This window comes from Emys orbicularis, chromosome 2 (assembly GCF_028017835.1).
Source record: "Emys orbicularis isolate rEmyOrb1 chromosome 2, rEmyOrb1.hap1, whole genome shotgun sequence".
In the NCBI taxonomy this organism is placed as follows: Eukaryota; Metazoa; Chordata; order Testudines; family Emydidae; genus Emys; species Emys orbicularis.
This window is the reverse complement of record NC_088684.1, coordinates 76,456,676-76,474,872: the sequence shown is the minus strand read 5'-3', so window position 1 is coordinate 76,474,872 and position 18,197 is coordinate 76,456,676. Positions and strand designations below refer to the sequence as shown.

General features: G+C 41.2%; 1 protein-coding gene across 1 annotated transcript in view; it reads right to left on the bottom strand.

Annotated features, from left to right (window-relative positions):
• CCDC178 (coiled-coil domain containing 178) overlaps positions 1 to 18,197 on the bottom strand; it is a 310,284-nt gene that overhangs the window by 77,092 nt on the left and 214,995 nt on the right. The window contains exon 16 of the mRNA XM_065399325.1: positions 17,788 to 17,937. Within this exon, the coding sequence (XP_065255397.1) occupies positions 17,788 to 17,937 (150 nt within the window). The remainder of the gene's footprint in view (positions 1 to 17,787; positions 17,938 to 18,197) is intronic.

Here is an 18,197-nt window from a genome sequence, read left to right as displayed (position 1 = left end):
ACAATACGCCTAAATCTTATATACTGCAATGATTAGGGACAAACACGATTGTGATCAGTCAGGTGAGCAGCCACTGAGTATAGAATCTTAGGGTCTTCAATTCCAAATGATCTTCCACCTTTACTGTAAATATAGGATATCTTTTTGCAAAAGTCTTTCCACAGTAACAACACTAGAAGAATATACTGCAGACTGGGGATTGGTGAGCCAAGATATAAGCATAGAGAAATCCAGACACACCCTAGCAACACAGCAAAAGAGAGCAGTTTGCCTTTAAATTTGAAAAGTACCCAACCCAGGGCCGGCTCTAGATGAAATGGCACCCCAGGCGAAGAGCATCTTCATCCCCCCCTCCATTTGTTAAACTTTTGAATACCTTATTTTTATTGCATTTGTAGCCCATTTTATGACTTTGATGCACGATTTGCATGCATAATATATCTCTTTTGTATAAGACAATACATTTGTATTCTAGATCCGTAAATCTGTATTTATGCATGCTATATATAAACAAATAAAAAAATTGTTTCCTCTAAGCTTATAGAAACTTTTTAATTTTAAGAATAACTGAAATATACTAACATCAAGAAACTGAACTGTGCACCGACATTGGGTAGATCAGTATTAAATAGTGGTACAGTAGATGACAGGCTTAGAATATTAACACTAGTCCTTTAGTTCAAAATGTCGTTTTCTCACCTTTGCCATTGCGAACTGAAGCACAGCATCAGAGAGATCCAAAGACCGGCCAATGGCATTTTCAAGAGATAAAATGGCAAATGATGTCAGTCTCTTGTTGGCCATCATTGATCAAAGATATGTTTTAATGAGCCTGAGCTTCAAAAAGCTGCCTTGCCACTCATGACTGTAACCAGCAGCATGAGTAGAATCCTCAAATCTATCCACACATTAGGAAAAATGTCCTTCAGCTCTGCATCCATGAATGAACTGGAGAACTTGGAGTGGAGAGTGCTTCCCTTGTTGCAAAATGTGACAGATGTTGTTCAATTTGATGTAGAGGTTTTTATTACTGACATCTGAACATACCCCATGTGTCAGTGTCCGGTGAAGGTCCGTACAATTGTTCAAGAGTGTTTTCCTGTCGATTGGCAGCTTACTAAGGTCATACAAGGTCGTAGGGGCATTGCCAGCAGATCGAGGAACGTGATCGTTCCCCTTTATTCGACATTGGTGAGGCCTCATCTGGAATACTGTGTCCAATTTTGGGCCCCACACTACAAGAAGGATGTGGAAAAATTGGAAAGAGTCCAGCGGAGGGCAACAAAAATGATTAGGGGTCTGGAGCACATGACTTATGAGGAGAGGCTGAGGGAACTGGGATTGTTTAGTCTCCAGAAGAGAAGAATGAGGGGGGATTTGATAGCAGCCTTCAACTACCTGAAGGGAGGTTCCAAAGAGGATGGAGCTCGGCTGTTCTCAGTGGTGGCAGATGACAGAACAAGGAGCAATGGTCTCAAGTTGCAGTGGGGGAGGTCCAGGTTGGATATTAGGAAACACTATTTCACTAGGAGGGTGGTGAAGCACTGGAATGCGTTACCTAGGGAGGTGGTGGAGTCTCCTTCCTTGGAGGTTTTTAAGGCCCGGCTTGACAAAGCCCTGGCTGGGATGATTTAGTTGGGAATTGGTCCTGCTTTGAGCAGGGGGTTGGACTAGATGACCTCTTGAGGTCCCTTCCAACCCTGATATTCTATGATTCTATGATTCTATGATTCTATGATACAACCCGCCCCCCAGGTCTGTTGATGGTGCTTATTTGTCCAAACTTTTTTTCGATGAACACTTGAGCAGTGTCAATGAGCAAGCCAAAAACCTCTGTCTTGAATTTTTCTTCTGAGCATCCCATCACCTCATGTCTGCCCTTGTAACCAAACTGTCTCATCTTCCATGAATACAAGTTTCCTTGAAGGCAGGCACAACTCCTAAGTTTTACGCCATTTCTCTGGCAGCAGTGATGGCATCTTCAAATCCAGGGGTGGCCAGCCTGTGGCTCTTCAGAAGTTAATATGTGGCTCCTTGTATAGGCACCAACTCCAGGGCTGGAGCTACAGGCGCCAACTTTCCAATGCGCTGGGGGATGCTCACTGCTCAACCCCTGACTCTGCCACAGGCCCTGCCCCCACTCCACCCCTTCCCACCCCCTCCCCTGAGCCTGCTATGCCCTCGCTCCTCTCCCTCCCCCTCACCCCGAGCCTCCTGCATGCCACGAAACAGCTGATTGGTAGGTGTGGGGAAGGAGGGGGAGGCGCTGATCGGCGAGAGGCACTGGGAGCGGGGGTGGCGGGGTGGTGAGCTGATGGGGGGCTGCTGACGTATTATTATGTCTCTTTGGCAATGTAGATTGGTAAATTCTGGCTCCTTCTACGGCTCAGGTTGGCCACCCCTGTTCAAATCTGTTGACTCTGTAAACCACAATGAAATCAAGGCAGCTTCTCATCAAAGTAGTAGTGGTCGTGATGTCCATCAACTGAGTTTATAATGCCTTGCTTACAACGTTTACTTGGAACAGGATATAGTGACAAACTAGAACTGAGACCAGAAATTTGAAGTCATTGATCTGGTTTGCCAGGCTTTGCGCTTCGTGTTGGATTCCAGCTTGACTCAACTGTGCCAATTCCATCAGGGCATAGTAAACCTCAGTCACTTGGTACCCCATCAGCCTGACACTGTCAATGCGGCTCTCCCAGTAAGTGTCACTTAGCAGCTTCACAGTCAGATTTGTAACATTGTCTGTGAGGATCTTCTATCTGATAGTTGATGCTGAAATTGAATCTATATCCTTTGCAGTACTCCAAAGAGAAATACTGAATTTAAAGAAGATGACACTGACACATCTGACACAACCAGGTTGAGGGAATGGCAGCCACAAGGCATGAAGAAAGCTCTTGGATTCAGTGCAAGGATCCTTGTGTGGATGCCACTGCTTCTTCCCTTCAAGTTCATGCCATTGTTGGAGCCTTAGCCACGGCAGTCCTGAAGCTTTATTTTATTCTCATTCAAAACATTCATAAACAGTTCTGTTAGGCCTTTTCCGGTAGTCATCTGACAGACTGGAAACAGATAAAGTGTTCCTTTACTTGGATACAGCCATCCTCGTTGTCAACAAATCTTACTGTAAATGACATCTTTTCACTGTGACTAATGTTGGGAGTGCAGAAGAAGGGGGGCAGATTGTTTATTAGCACATGAAACAATTCTGATTGGTTGCCCTTCCCTAGGAGATTGGCTGTCTTTCCCCATTTTCCCAATGAGCCAAGGGTTTTCCCCAGAGAACTGCTGGGAGGTCTGAATGTAGTCTACAATGTAAGCCCTCCAGAGTTCTCAAGTCTGCAACTGTTAAGGCTTTAAAAACTATTAATATCACTTTACAATCGATCTACTATTTTACAGCCAGACACAAAAAACATAGTGTGAGCATAATATGAGTATCATTCATAGGGCAAATCAATGAGCAGTCATACCACTACATTTTGAAAAAACTACAAGCAATGGAGTAGCCCTATGGAGATCTCTGTGAAAAGTGAAATGCCATCATTGAGTCTTGCAGTTATAAGATTATTCAGCATTTAAATGATTTTAAACTCTTGTTTGCTTTTCAGGTACACTAAGTCCAGCCTTGTGGTGGCTAAGAATTATGCTACAGCACCACAGCTACCACCAGAAGTCCAACAGAGTATCAAACTGACCTATGGGAGAGAGGCAAATTCTAAACTTTATTTTTTATTAGATCATGCACATTTTTTCTAGATTATTATTATATGTTGGTTATAAAATCCAGAATTAATTCCTATGGTTTATATTAATTATTCTTAAAATTTGAAAGATAAAGAATAGAGTGCACAAGTTTCTTCAGATATAATAAAGTCAGAATCAATAGCTAAATGGAAGACAATCTATATTTGGCACCAGCTACTGAAGCTCTATTTATACCTTGGTTCCCAGATGATTTAAACCTTCATTAGAAAATATACACTGTTAGTGCAGAACAATATAAATATCACATGTAATTTGGGTGACTACGTGTCCGGTTTTCAACTGGAACACCCGGTCGAAAAGGGACCCTGGCGGGTCCGGTCAGCACCGCCAACTGGGCCGTTAAAAGTCCGGTCAGCAGTGCTGTGGGTCTAAGACTAGTCCCTACCTGTCCTGGCACCACGCTGCACCCCGGAAGTGGCCAGCAGGTCCGGCTCCTAGGCGGGGGCGGGGAGGGGGGTACGGGGATCCACGTGCTGCCCGCCCCGAGCACCAGCTCTGCACTCCCATTGGACAGGAACTGTGACCAATGGGAGCTGCGGGGGGGGGAGGGGCTGTGGGCGAGAGGAGTGTGTGGAGCCTCCTGGCTCCCCCCTGCCTAGGAGCCAGACATGCTGGCTGCTTCCGGGGCACAGCACGGAGCCAAAAGAGGCAGGGAGCCTGCCTTAGCCTCGCTGTGCTGCTGACCAGGAGCCGCACAAGGTAAGCCCGTGCCCCAAACCTGGAGCCCCGTCCTGTACCCCAACCCCCTCAACCCCAGCCCCACCCCAGAGCCTGCACCCCCAGCCAGAGCCTTCACCACCCCCTGCATCCCAACCTCCTGCCCCAGCCAGGACCCCCCTCCCACATCCTGAACCCCTCATTTCTGGCCCCACCCCGGAGCCCGCACCCCCAGTTAGAGCCCTCACCCCCTCCTGCACCCCAACCCCCTCCCCCAGCCCAGTGAAAGTGAGTGAGGATGGGAGAGAGCGAGCCACAGAGGGAGGGGGAATGTAGTGAGCAGGGGCGGGGCCTCGGGAAAGGGGCAGGGCTAGGGTGTTCGGTTTTGATTAGAAAGTTGGCAAACCTTCATATACAATTTACCCTTATTACATGTATGAGAGCCAGACATCCTTTGACACAACACTGACAAAATCTTTGGCTCTAGGCAGACTTTTGAACTGAAGTCTCCGTTGGAGTAGTAATCCCCACAGAAAAAAATGAGAAAACAACATAGTATAATGCATTTACCTTAATAATAATTTTATGCACCACCCACCATTGTTAATTTAATAAAGTATCCATTCAAGATGGCTGCCCAGTTGTCCCAGACTGCATGGTCCAATAGCCAGCTCTAAAACATCAGCTGGACTTCACTGAACTATCTGTCAGCCACTATTCATCACTTTCAAAAATGTCCTTAATGAGCACGTGTAGAGCTAAGGCAAGTTATAGTGTCCCATCTAAAAGTTTGAACTAGCAGTGTCTCTGAAATTAATGCTGTGTGAGGTATGCATGGTTGCATACTCAGACAACTAGGCTCCATGCAGAAGACCAGAAGTAGCTACAGGATCTTCCACACACCAGAGAAAACCTTTTGGTGGAGCAGGTGACATAAAGGCTTCCTGGCTTCTTTGGGGCGTCAATGTCTTGCTTTTCTACAACAATGTCCTAAGAATATCTGTTTAGAAAACAGCCCTCACAGGCCTTGTTATACCTTTGTCTGCAAGGCAGAAGAGCTCATTATCTTGAAAGAGTGGCAATTAATATGGTAATTCATGTCAGAGCTCTAGCAGGTCTTTCTACCAGTGCTGTCTGCCCCAAGCTGGGGCAAACAGCATGACCCTCTCCTTGCTCCAACAAATCTTATGAATCACTAGAGGAATGAGAAGGATTAGAGGAAAGGTGTACAAAAGCTCAGTGCTCCAATCCAGGGGAAACACATGAGATATGGAGCCTTTGTTTTTGCCAGAGCTGTAGCAATAAGTGGCTCTTTGTGTTCAGGTAGGTGGCAAACGGTCTATTGAAGGAGAAAACCACACACTGAACAGAAGGCCCACTGATTGGGACTGATGCAGTGTATGCCACCAGTGAGTCAGGATGTGTATACCACTCAACCACCATTTCTCAATACCTCACAGGCTCTATAAGCTTAGAAGTAGAAGAGTTCTATCTACTCTACTTACTATAAAATCAAGCAAAACTTGCAAAAAGGTATGTTTGGAAAACATTATAAGTACATGATTAGGAATACAAATGTCAGGAAATCTCAGCATTAAGTTGTCATGTGCAATCTTAACTCTGCCCACTTGTCTGAATGCTCGAATTGGTCAATTTTTTTTAACAGAACAGTTTTCCATTGGAAAAATGTAGTTTTGTTTAAATTAAAAAGTTTAGGTGGAATGTGTTAATTTCGATGAAATTTTCAATGGGAAAAGTAAAAAAGAATAATTTTGACTTTCTCATTTCATTATTATTGAAATGAACTGTTTTTATCTTATTAAAATGAAATCCTTTGACTTTACTGTATTGATTTATTTTTGACTTATATTATTAAAAATAATTTTACTGATATATAATATACAATACTATATTATATATTATTATATGCCTTAACTGTTTTTCCTTTTCTGTATCTTTAATAAAAGGTTAAAAAGGTTTTTAATAGTGTGTTTGCCATGGTGCTGAGCAGGCTGAGGTGTCTATATATCAAGCCCCAGGCCTTGTTTAACATTATTTAATATTGGACAGTGATTGGCCATTAGCCCATATATTCCATCTAAATTAATACAACAGGTGTTCATAGCAAACCAACAAACAAACAAACCAATACTACAAATACTCCTTCAATTAGCTATGATTCTTTCTAGGAAAGCCTAAGTACACAAAGCAATTTGTAAAAGAGGTCCGAGTTTCAGAACTATGGAAAATTAAAGTGGACCTGAATTTATGCAAAGCTCACCCTTCAAATAAATGTTTTCTAGTGATGTGGAGATTGAGAAAGTGCTTAAACAGCAATAACTGGGATGGACGCTGTGTTGTAATAATTTGGATACACTTGACTAATGCAGTTATTTGCAATGAGGTTGGAACAGTGCCCAAAGCACTGAGCAAACAAATACAGCAAGACATCTAGTTTAGTGCCTTCTAACACTGCAACAAGATTTTTGCTCATTCCAGGGGCACTGTGGACATTATAGTGTACTCTATCATCAGAAATTACTAAAATATTTTTATATTTCTTTATTAAATTCACCAGTGTGTTTTATGTAAAAATGCTGGTGAGGCACAAGCATTTTTAATCAAATTAGTATGCAACATAAGGCAGCTGTGTATTCAAATGGGTTTTTAAGCAATTTGGTTGTTTTCTTTATAATAACAGGAAAGAACATTTTGATTTTGAAGGTGACAGAGGCAATATTACCAGAATTAAACAATCTGAATTAGCTTTTTCATGAAATGTAATATGTTTTATGCTTTTAGATGGGACGCTCCAGTGCTTTCAGATGAGCCTTTCACTGTCACAGTCAATGGCCAGGAACAGAATAAGCTCTGGAGGTAGGATTATCCTCAAATTTAATTTTTTTTAGAAGATGCTAATGGCAAATGTTTCTAGCAAACTTCAGGTGCATCTATGTTGTAACTAGGGAACCAAGACAGGATATTGAAAGAAAAGATAAGTATGAAATTAGTAAACAAAGTTGGACATTTTGCTTAGTTTGAATTCAATGTCTAAAATGAATGTAATTGCTAAAAGCCTATTATTTAGTAGATACTTTACATACATATTTCTGTTTCCAGAAAGACAGACTCACATGCAAACTATACATAAGAATTTGTTTAGGGAGAAAATATTAGAAATTTAACTTTAGACTATATGGTATGGTGACAAAGAAATGTATCTTCTGAACATCTGCATGTGAACCAGTATACCAAATGATTTTTTTTCCAGAGATTTTTAAACTGTATTTTTAAAACTTCATAGTGAGTGAGGCTTCCTTCAGCTTACAGAACTGCAGTCTGACTCACCCTACAAATGCACACTCCTTGACTGATGCTGAAAGCAGTATTTCCCTGTAAAATGACATGATAATTCCACATCTATCATCATTTAGTTATTTTGGTATCAAATGTACTGAATATACAGGTAAAAAGATGAACATGTTTTTGCTAACTAAACACAGTTGGAATTCTGAGAATCAAGCTGGGTTCTTTCCATTTCACCCCTCAGAATGAGTGATGAAGGTTCTGAAGGCCCTTAATGACTCCTGTGCAAATCCATTACTTAAGAATAGCCTGTGCAGGTTAAATTATGTCTAATAATTTCAAATTCACTGTGCTAATTGCTGTCCAAATAGCTGACTAATTTTCTTGGTTAAATTTTTTCTAACAAAATTTTCAAAATATCTCACATACATTCAGAATCTAATTTTTAGTCCTGAATTCATGGACAAAAATATCACAATCTATTATATGGAATTCTTCCTTGATTTTATTAAATAGCTACCTCATCAATGAAAGGTAACACTTCAGAGTGGAAAATGTGAATACAATCAAGAGTCAATAAATACCACTTTCCTTAACTTATTTAACAAATTGCATTGACATCAGTGTCAAGAGTGGCTAGATTTAGTGATAACACAATATTAAAAATTGTGTGCAGTCACAGTAGACTTGTCTACAGAAGAGTGGTTGGGACTGCAGCTAAGTAGGAAACTGAATTTCAGTTCAGTGAAAATTTTTGAATTTTCAGAAAAATGTTCATTCTGAATTGGGACAAAAAGCCAAAAACGTGAAAATGTTTGCAGAACTGAAATGTCATAATACTTTGTTTCAGAAACATCAAAATGTGGTGTTTCCAAAACAAAGTGTGCTCCCTGGGATTCCTGGCAGCTGCTGACTGAAACTGACATGATTCATATCAGTTTCACTGACAGAGCTTCCAGGATCCCTGTCTTCATGGCAGCTCATCTGGTGAGATGAGGGGAAGCCAGGAAGTCCTGAGTCCTTGGTACTCCACCTGACAGGATGATGGAAAGCCCTGGAAGTGCTGGCTTCCAAGTTCTAAGACTCCTGACTCTCCTTCACTCAACCTGGAGGGCCGAGAGGGAACCAGGAAATACTGGCTCCCAAGCTCCAAGACTCCCAGCTTCCCTTCATCCACATGGCAAGTTGCTGAGGTGCCTGGGAGTTGCGACTGACACAGCTGCCCAAATCCCAGTCCACCTCGCTTCCCAGTTTGCCCGACTCACAGCAGTCAGACAGTATGTGAAGCCAGCTGCTTTGGCAGTCTGGAAGTTCTGGGGTCTTTGACTCTGACCTGAGGCAGTCTGCATGGCAGAACTGTGCTCCAGAGCTGCAGTCCCTTGAAGCCCTAGAACCCCGGCTTTTGGGGATGTCCACATGGTGGGCTGTTCCAGGATCCATGAACCTGGAAGCCCTGGGGTCCTCAGAAGCCTGCCAGGTGGGCTGACAAGGAGCCAGGTGGGTGAGCTGGCAAGGAACCAGGGAGGTTGTGAAATTTGTTTCCACAAAGTTTTTCAATTTTGACAAGTAGGCAAATTACAATGAAAAAATATTTTGTTGCAATATTTTCAACCAGTGCTAGTTGGGAACTTGGGACTACTCCCTTTTTTAGTTTTTGGAACCCTGCATGAGGAAAGAGATTTAGGGAACTGTGGTGAGGGTGGCTCCAATGGGCACTGCTTTCTAGGATAATCAAGCTTGCATCTCAGGGGTGCATTAATCTCATGAGTGTAGATTTATATGGGTAAAAATCTTAGAAAACTATACCTACTATGGTAAATCATTTTATTTTTTTCCTAGTTTCAAACATTCCTGCAAAAGCGATCACTGAGGTGGCATTCTAATTCCATTCTTAGTGTTCTACAACTGAAAGTAGATAAATTAGCAGTAGGGCAATGAGTGAAATGTCAGTAAAATTAGAACAGATTAACTGCAGAAATTAGACAAAATTCAGGCAGACTTATCAGATTTACCACATTGTTCTTTTGGTCTTTCAAATCAAGACAGATGTTATTTAAAGAAAACTGTTTTTTATATTACAGATGAGCGAAGTATTAGAGGCAAAGGAATCAAAGAGCTCTGAGTGAGGTACGAATGTGTGAGAGAAAAAATGTTATCTGTAAAAGCACAAAAGAAGTTCTCTTGACTTGTATGACTTTTTGTATCAAGCATGCTACAGCAGTCTTTTGTTTCTAATATGAAACTATAGTAAGGATCATTGCACTAATGCGTGAGGATTTGTGATAATGTTGCAGAAATTTTACTGTCAAAACTGAACTGCAATGTAATGACTTCTGTTATCATGGTTTCTAATAACTATTCAGCATGAATTGACCCTACATATGTTTTACTGCAATAATATGTCAGTAACTCAAAAAGCTGAAGAGGAAACAGAAAGCAACAAAACACCCTCCTAAAATTCCTGCTAAATGTCTGCACTATGATATCAAAACGTTAATAAGAGGATGAATACTGTGACTGAATTGTAACACAATTATAACAATATCTTTAAAGATCCATATCTTTAAATAAAGGCTATTATGCTGATGAAAATAATTTACATTGTCAAAGCTTTATATCAAGGTGCAGCTTGCACAGATAAAATAAATGCAGACTTAAGCAAATGGTTTCACATAGACACTGGTGTTAAACAAGACTGCATTCTCTCACCTCTCCTGTTATTAATGAGACCCCAGAAACTCCCAACTTAAGCATTACATTAGAAGGCAAAGAAATGCAAGGGATGAGTCAATTCACAAACCTTGGCAGTAATGTGCAAACCAGTGGGGATATCCAGAAGGAAATAATGTCACAAAGGCAGCAAGGCAGCAGCTGCAGTCATCAGCTTACACAAGATTTAGTCATTGAAAATCGACAGTTTAAAGATCAAACTATGAATCTTCAACTCAAATATTATTTCCACCTTAAGAGAAGGTTACTCATCTTGTGCAGTAACTGAGGTTCTTCGAGATGGTTGTCCCTGTGGGTGCTCCACTTTAGGTGTCTTGGTGCCCTGTGCTTGTAATCGGAGATTTGTGGTAACAGTGCCCGGTTGGGCCACGCACGCGCCGTAGCCATCTTACGCTGCTTCGAGCAGTTACATAGCGGTGCGCAGCCAACCATCCCCCAGTTCCTTCTCTACCTCAGAGAACCAGTGTGAAACTCTGTAGAGGAGAGGAGGGAGGGTAGTGGAGCATGCACAGGGACACTCATCTAGAAGAACCTCAGTTACTGCACAGGTGAGTAACCGTCTCATCTTCTTCAAGGAGTGTCCCTGTGGGTGCTCCACTTTAGGTGACTGTTCAGCAGTGCCCCTCAGTGGAGGGGAGGGGCTTTGGAGTTGGTCTATTGATGGTGGATAACACCGCAAGTCCAAAGTGAGCATCTGATGCTGATTGTTGTTCTAAAGCATAGTGCTTAGTGAAAGTATGGGCTGATGCCCAGGTACCTGCTCTGCAAATGTCAGTGATAGGCCACAGATGTTGCTAATGCTCTGGTGGAGCGTGTGCGAACTCCGTTGGAGGTTGCAGATTGTTGTTTTGGTAGCACAAATGGATACATCCAGATATCGATTTGGATAGTCTCTGTTTTGAGATGGTTTGGCCCCTCAAGCATTCTGTTATGGAAACTAATAGTCTAAGTGAATTTCTGAATGTTTTTGTTCTTTCTATGTAGAAAGCTAATGCTCTGCAAACATTAGCTATGTAGAAAGCTTATGCTCTAGTGTGTTGAGTGAGGCCTCCCTCCCGTTAGCTTGTGGCTTCGGGAAAAATACACCTAAGTAGATGGGTTGATTTAAATGAAAAGTGGAGGCAACCTTGGGTATGAATTTAGGATGCGGTCGCAGGATTACTTTATCCTTAAAGAATGCTATATAAGCCTTGGGTGTAGGGTTTCTTAGTGTGGGATAAGTGTTTTCTATGCCTTTAAGGAAGCATTTAATCATTGGGTGAGCAAATATAGTGACTCCATCCACCCTGTTGTGGAAGAAAGTAATGGCAGCCAAGTGTACTCTGATGGAGCTTGGGAATAGCCCTGATCTTTTAAGTCCCAGTATATAGCCGAGGATTCTCAGTAGGGGGTCCAACTGTGGAAAAATCTGTTTGTCCTTGCACCAGGTGCAGAATTGTTTCCACTTATGGATATATGTCTTTCTTGTGCTTCGTCTCTGACTGTTCAGTAATAGTAATAGGAATCTTTCACTTCCTCAGAACAGTCCTTTTTGACCCCCCGTCAGCCATGGAGTAACCAGGCCTTGAGGTGGAGTACTGAGAGGTGGGGGTGACGGATGCGTCCCGCATCTTGTGACAGAAGGTGAGGCATTAAAGGAAGGGTTCGAGGTGGTTTCACTGCCATTTGGCACAGGTATGGGAACCACGTTTGTCTGGGCCGTGTGGGTGCAATGAGAATGACCCTCGATTTGTCCTGCCTGATCTTGTGAATGACTTGGCTTAGGAGTGGTGTCGGGGGAAATACATACATCAGTGGCACCTCCCATATTATGAGGAGAGCATCACCTAGGGAATGGTGTCCCAATCCAGCCTGGGAGCAATATTGTGGGCACTTGGCGTTCTGAACTGTTGCAAATAGATCTATGATGGGGAACCCCCATAGTTTGAATATGGATTTGAGAATTCCAGGATCCATCTCCCACTCGTGGGTTTGTGAAAAATCCCTGCTTAGTAGATCCGCTATTGTATTCTGACATCCCGGCAGATAGGATGCTAATATCTCTATGTTGTTGGTCATGCACCAATTCCAAAAGGTGTATTGCCTCTGTACATAGGGAGTATGATCGTGCTCCCTCTTGGCGGTTTATAGAAAACATGCATACTATATTGTCCGTGAGGATCTTGATGGCATTGTTCTTGATTAAATGGAGAAAGTACTCGCATGCATTTTGGACTGCCCTTAGCTCCAACAAGTTTATGTGCAGGTTGGACTCTGCTGGGGACCAGCGGCCTTGGATCGTTTTGTTGAGTAGATGTGCCCCCTAGCCTACTAGGGAAGTATCTGATGTGATTGTCATGGTTGGAGCTTTTTGTTGGAAAGGGACTCCTGAGAAGACATTATGTGATTGTGTCCACAATGTTAGCGAGTCTTTTACTCTGTGTGGCATTGTGAGGCATCTGTTGAGAGAGTGTCTGTGTGGTATATACACTGTTCAAAGCCAGGCCTGCAAGCATCTCAGGTGGAGTCTGGCATGTTTTACAACAAACGTTGTTGCCAACATATGCCCCAAGAGTTGTAAGCATGTTCTGGCGGATGTTTGTGGGCTGTCCATCACCGTTGAAATTAGGTTGACTAGAGTGAGGAAGCATTGTTGGGGTAACATTGCAGTTGCTGTGAGACAATCGAGGTAGGTTCCCATGAATTCCAACTTTTGGACAGGAACCAGTGTGGACTTCTGTACATTTATTTGCAACCCTATGTCTGTGAACAGGGTTATCATGCTCTGCGTGGCATTTATTGCTTCTTGATGCATTGGTGCTCTTATCAGGCAGTTGTCTAAGAATGGAAATATCATCACTCCTTGTCTGTGGAGGTGAGCTGCAATGACAACGAGAACCTTGGAAAAAACTCTTGGGGCAGTGGAAAGGCCGAAGGGTAGTACTCTGTATTGGAAATGCTGTTTCCCTCGGGTGAATCTCAGGAATCTTCTGTGTGACGGGTGAATGGTAATATGATAATAAGTGTCCTGGAGGTCGAGGGCCGAGAGCCAATCTCCTTTCTCTAATGCCGGAATTATTGTGGTTAGTCACCATTTTGAAACGTTGTGTTCTTACAGATTTGTTGAGTTTTCGTAAATCCAGGATGTGTCTCCACCCGCCAGTCTTTTTCTGAGTTAGAAAGTAATGGGAATAAAAACCTCTCCCCCTGTGTTGTGATGGTATGGGTTCCATGGCACCTAACTATACGAGGTGGTTTATTTCCTGTTGTAACAGGTGCTCATAAGAGGGGTCCCTGAAGAGGGACGGGGAAGGGGGTGAGTAGGTGGGATAGAGATAAAGAGGATGGAGTATCCCTTCTGGATAATCTCTAAAACCCATTTGTCTGTCATGATGGTGTTCACCATTTTTGAAACAAACAGTTTTGATATTTCATTTCAAATCAGCACTTGACCTGAATGAACTTTTTCATTTGGGTGAGAAAAACCGAAAAAAATCCATTTTGGTGAAAAACTTAAACACTTTTTTAGTTTTATTTTGTGGTTCAGCCACCAAACTGAAAAATCAATTATTCATTCAGGTTTTTTTCCCTTCCAGTTGGTGTCTTTCTCCCCCATCAAAACAGTCTTCCCTATGACATCTCATCCAACACCTGTAGCCTCTCCCCTCCCCTTCCTTGCCAGCCATCTACATCTTTCTCTTCATTTCTGAGATCACGCTCTTCTCTTTCAGACTCTGCTTGCATCCTCCTTTGCCCTTTTGAGAAAATCCCTTGGCATTTCTTCCTCACGATCTACAAACCCCCTCTCTCATCTTCCATCTGGAGCCTTTCCTATCCCTATCTTCCACGTCTTTCTTTCTCTCTTCCCCTTTGGCATTTCTCCCTCTCTTTGCTCCCTCACCCTTAACCTGTTGATTTATCCCTTCCCCAGTTGTTCTTGAACAACTTCTTCTCCAGAGCCATCCCTGTACCCTGCGGTCTCTCACCTTCCACTGCTCCTCCATACCTTTCCCTTTGCCTTGGTCTCATCTCTCTGCCTCTCCAGGGGTTTCATTCATAGCTCTTGGCTCCAGAATGCTCTTCCTTCCTCAGACCCTCAAGTCTTTCACCCACTACACCAATGGCTCCTGCTCCTATACTCACTCTTTCTAAGATCTTTTCCTGTCCTTCACTCTCTCACTAGAAGATTATGCAGGGGTCAAAAGCTGTGAGGCAGATATTTTGGTAAGATTCCTCCTATTACTGCTTTGCAGCAGAAGTACTGCCAACATCAAGCATTTGAAAATCAAGAGTCAGGCTCCCAAAATCATAAGACTGATTTAAAGATTAGGAAATTTAAAAAATAATAAATGTTGTGTTCTTTACATTTGTCCTCTGGTTTTTAACCATGTAGATTTCTCTTGAGTTACATTTTCAAGCTTTTCTATACAACCATGAGGATTAGAAACTTTTTTTAAAAATAGAAGCAGAGATTCTTACCTAATTACAGCACTTGATCCCAGGAGCTGGGGCTTAAAGAAGAACATTAAATATTGCAAAACTTGCAATAAAATTGTGAGAATTGGCAACACAACAGTAATGAGGTAGAGTTGGGAGGAAGGAGACAGCAAGAGGCAAAGTACTAAAATGCAACTATACAGTGTATGCAGCAGATGCTTCCACTAGTGGTAGCAACTCATAAAAGCAAGGATTCTCGCCTTCCTGCTAAGCCACACCCAGCCATCTAGGAAGGCTGTGAGCAGTAGTGTGGAGATTGTGCCACTTACTGCCTCCCCAAAGCGTGACCCCTGGCTTCCTCAATGCCCATGGAGGTATATTTTTACAGGCATATCCCCTCTATTCACCAATTCTGGAGCACTACAGATGTTTCTCCAACCTGTAGTCCAGAGATTTGCAAAGCCATAATATAGATCTACATGGTATAAAGGAAATACTTCATCACTGAAATTGAGACACTTTTGGGGTTGAATGAAGCAACTATTTGACAAGCACACAGCAATTTCTCAACAGTTTAAGGCAGTAAGTGAATGCCATATCCAGTTTAAATTAATCAGAACAAGGCAAACATGGCTACTTTACCTTTTAAATCAACATTTTTTAAAAAATGACTGCTAATTTTGATTGTCACATATATCTAAGATATAGAAGGAAAAGAGAGCTCTGTAGATTTAGGGAAATGAATACAATCTTTTCTTCTCAAATGTTCATGTCACTGTGATCTATATGCATAGTACAGCAGCTAAAAAAAATCATTACACTGGCACTCCTACAGAAATGATTTTCTGTTGCAGTTGTGAGTCATTTATTAGTAAAAAACTGAGAAAATATGCCTCCTTTTTATAGGACCTATATGTAACCAACATCTTTACTTCATTTGTTATCATTTTTGAAAAAAATTCTCCCTCTGGTGCTGATGTGATTATTTTGTCTTTATAGCTAGACAGGTTATTCATTTTAGAAAGTTAAAGGTATCAAAAAGGAAAGTTAATTAGCAGTCCCTATAATTCTCTGAAGTTAATATCCTACATAGAACTCCAACTCTTGGTTTATGTGCCTCTGTTAAATGGCACTGGCATACTGTCAAATTCTAGACTTCCCTAAAATTCCTAGTTGAGGTAGCAGTTGTAAGCCACACACTGGAATCATAGAATCATAGAATATCAGGGTTGGAAGGACCTCAGGAGGTCATCTAGTCCAACCCTCTGCTCAAAGCAGGACCAATCTGGATATATGTGCTTCATTGCTAATCATTTTCATAAACCATAAATCTCTAGCTCCTTCTTTCAAACATGATTAGCCCTAGATTTTGACTCTTAAAACTGTTTACTGATTGAAAAATGGAAGGCTGTGAGATCAACAAGAATACACTGATTACTCGCCTATTGACAATTGTCAGTAACAAGTGGAACACATTCAATTTCAACATGAGCGATGAATGGCTGACAGAATGCGTATAGTTGATGAATAAATGCACAGCTGATGTGTTTGTATGATGAAAATGTAGGCTCTTGTAAAAAAATTTTAGATACTGAAGTCTAGCAGGTAATTTGGATTCTTTTAGAGTATCCTGTAAAGAAGACTGCTTTGAGGAAGTGGCCTAATCTCACCTGCTTTTTAATATGGTTACTATAGTGGGACTAGATTCTTGCACAAATGAATTGAGTTTATGAGACTTCCCACCAAAAATTGTTAGGAAAGTTAAGGTTGTGGCAATATAACAGTGATTTAAATGCATATAAACTCTCAAAAATGCAAGAGATAAAAAAAAAAGAAAAAACAAAAACCCAACTAAAATCCAACTAGAATATTAGAAAATTTATCTTTTTTTCCCACTGAACAGACATCCCAGGGATTGGTTTACATTTTGAAGTCTATCTCTAGAAAAAAATTGTAGTAACACTATTTTCTTAGAAAATGAAAACATAGGTTTCCAACCGTTCTTTGATGTGGTACATATCATTGACCTGATGTTCCATAGCATGTTACAAATCAAAAGTTAAGAACTTCTGAAATGAGACTTTAGTTGATTAACATTGAGTCATGGGCACTATATCTCGTCAGGGAAGTTCAGCAAACTAGGTTCTACCTCTGTCTTGTTTTTTTGATTATTTTAAACACATTGTAGAAAAACCAAAGTGTTTTTGTATGCTGTAGAAAAATTCTTCCTTGGCCTCAGATTTAACCTAGTGCTTCTGAGGCAGATATGACTTTTTGTCAGTATTCAAAAAGTGTGGTGGTTGGTGCAAAATCAGACTTATAATGAAAACTCAAATGCAACCTTAAACTATGAAACAACTGCTATCATGCCATAATCATGGGTATTTATTGAAGCAGTTACTAACTGACTAGAACGGAATTTATGCACGTGCTTGAAGTTAAGCTTGTATTTAAGTGATTTCCTGAATAGGGAAGTATTCTTATGTGTGTTTTCCTGAACTGGAGCCTTAGTTTGGCTGTTGATGTCAGTGAACTCCCAATGCTATATAAAGACCATGCTAACAAAAGATGTACTACGAAGATGATCTTTGCAATACTGAATTACATGAAATTACTGGAACTAAGGTATAGACACAATTTAGGTACCAAAAATGGATGATTTAGAGTGAGACCCTACATATCCTTATAGCGAGACCCTAAATATCCTTATAGCATCTTCTTACAAAAACTGTCCTATACAAGTCAAATGGAAAATACAAACAGCATACAATAGCCAGACATCACAAGAATTCAGGCCATAGATTGCATGATTATCCAATTTCATTAAGTAGCCATAATAAATAAATAAATTTTAGAAAACAGATCACTAGTTAAGGAATCAAATGCATTATATTAGTACTGTACCTGCTGATGATCTCTAACTGCAGCTTCCACCTTGACCCTATCATCATAGAGATCCATAAGGTTTTCTTTATCATTTAAACAATATTTCTGAAAGATCTGATACTCTTGTGCTAACCACAAATTTTCTTTTATCATCTGCTCCAGAGTAATCTAAAGAGAAAGGTTACTGATTACAATTATTGAAAGATATCTGCTTAAATAACATTTTTCTAAACTTTTATCCGTCATGCACATTTGTACAATATACACACAGTGGTGAAATCCTGATCCCAGTGAAGTTAATGGCAACCTCTCATTGAATTTAATGGAGTCAGGATTTCACACAGTACATTTATGTCGTAGGTTCAAATTATTAATAAATGTTCTGCACACAAAACAATGTTAAAAATAGCTAAAATAGGAACTACTGA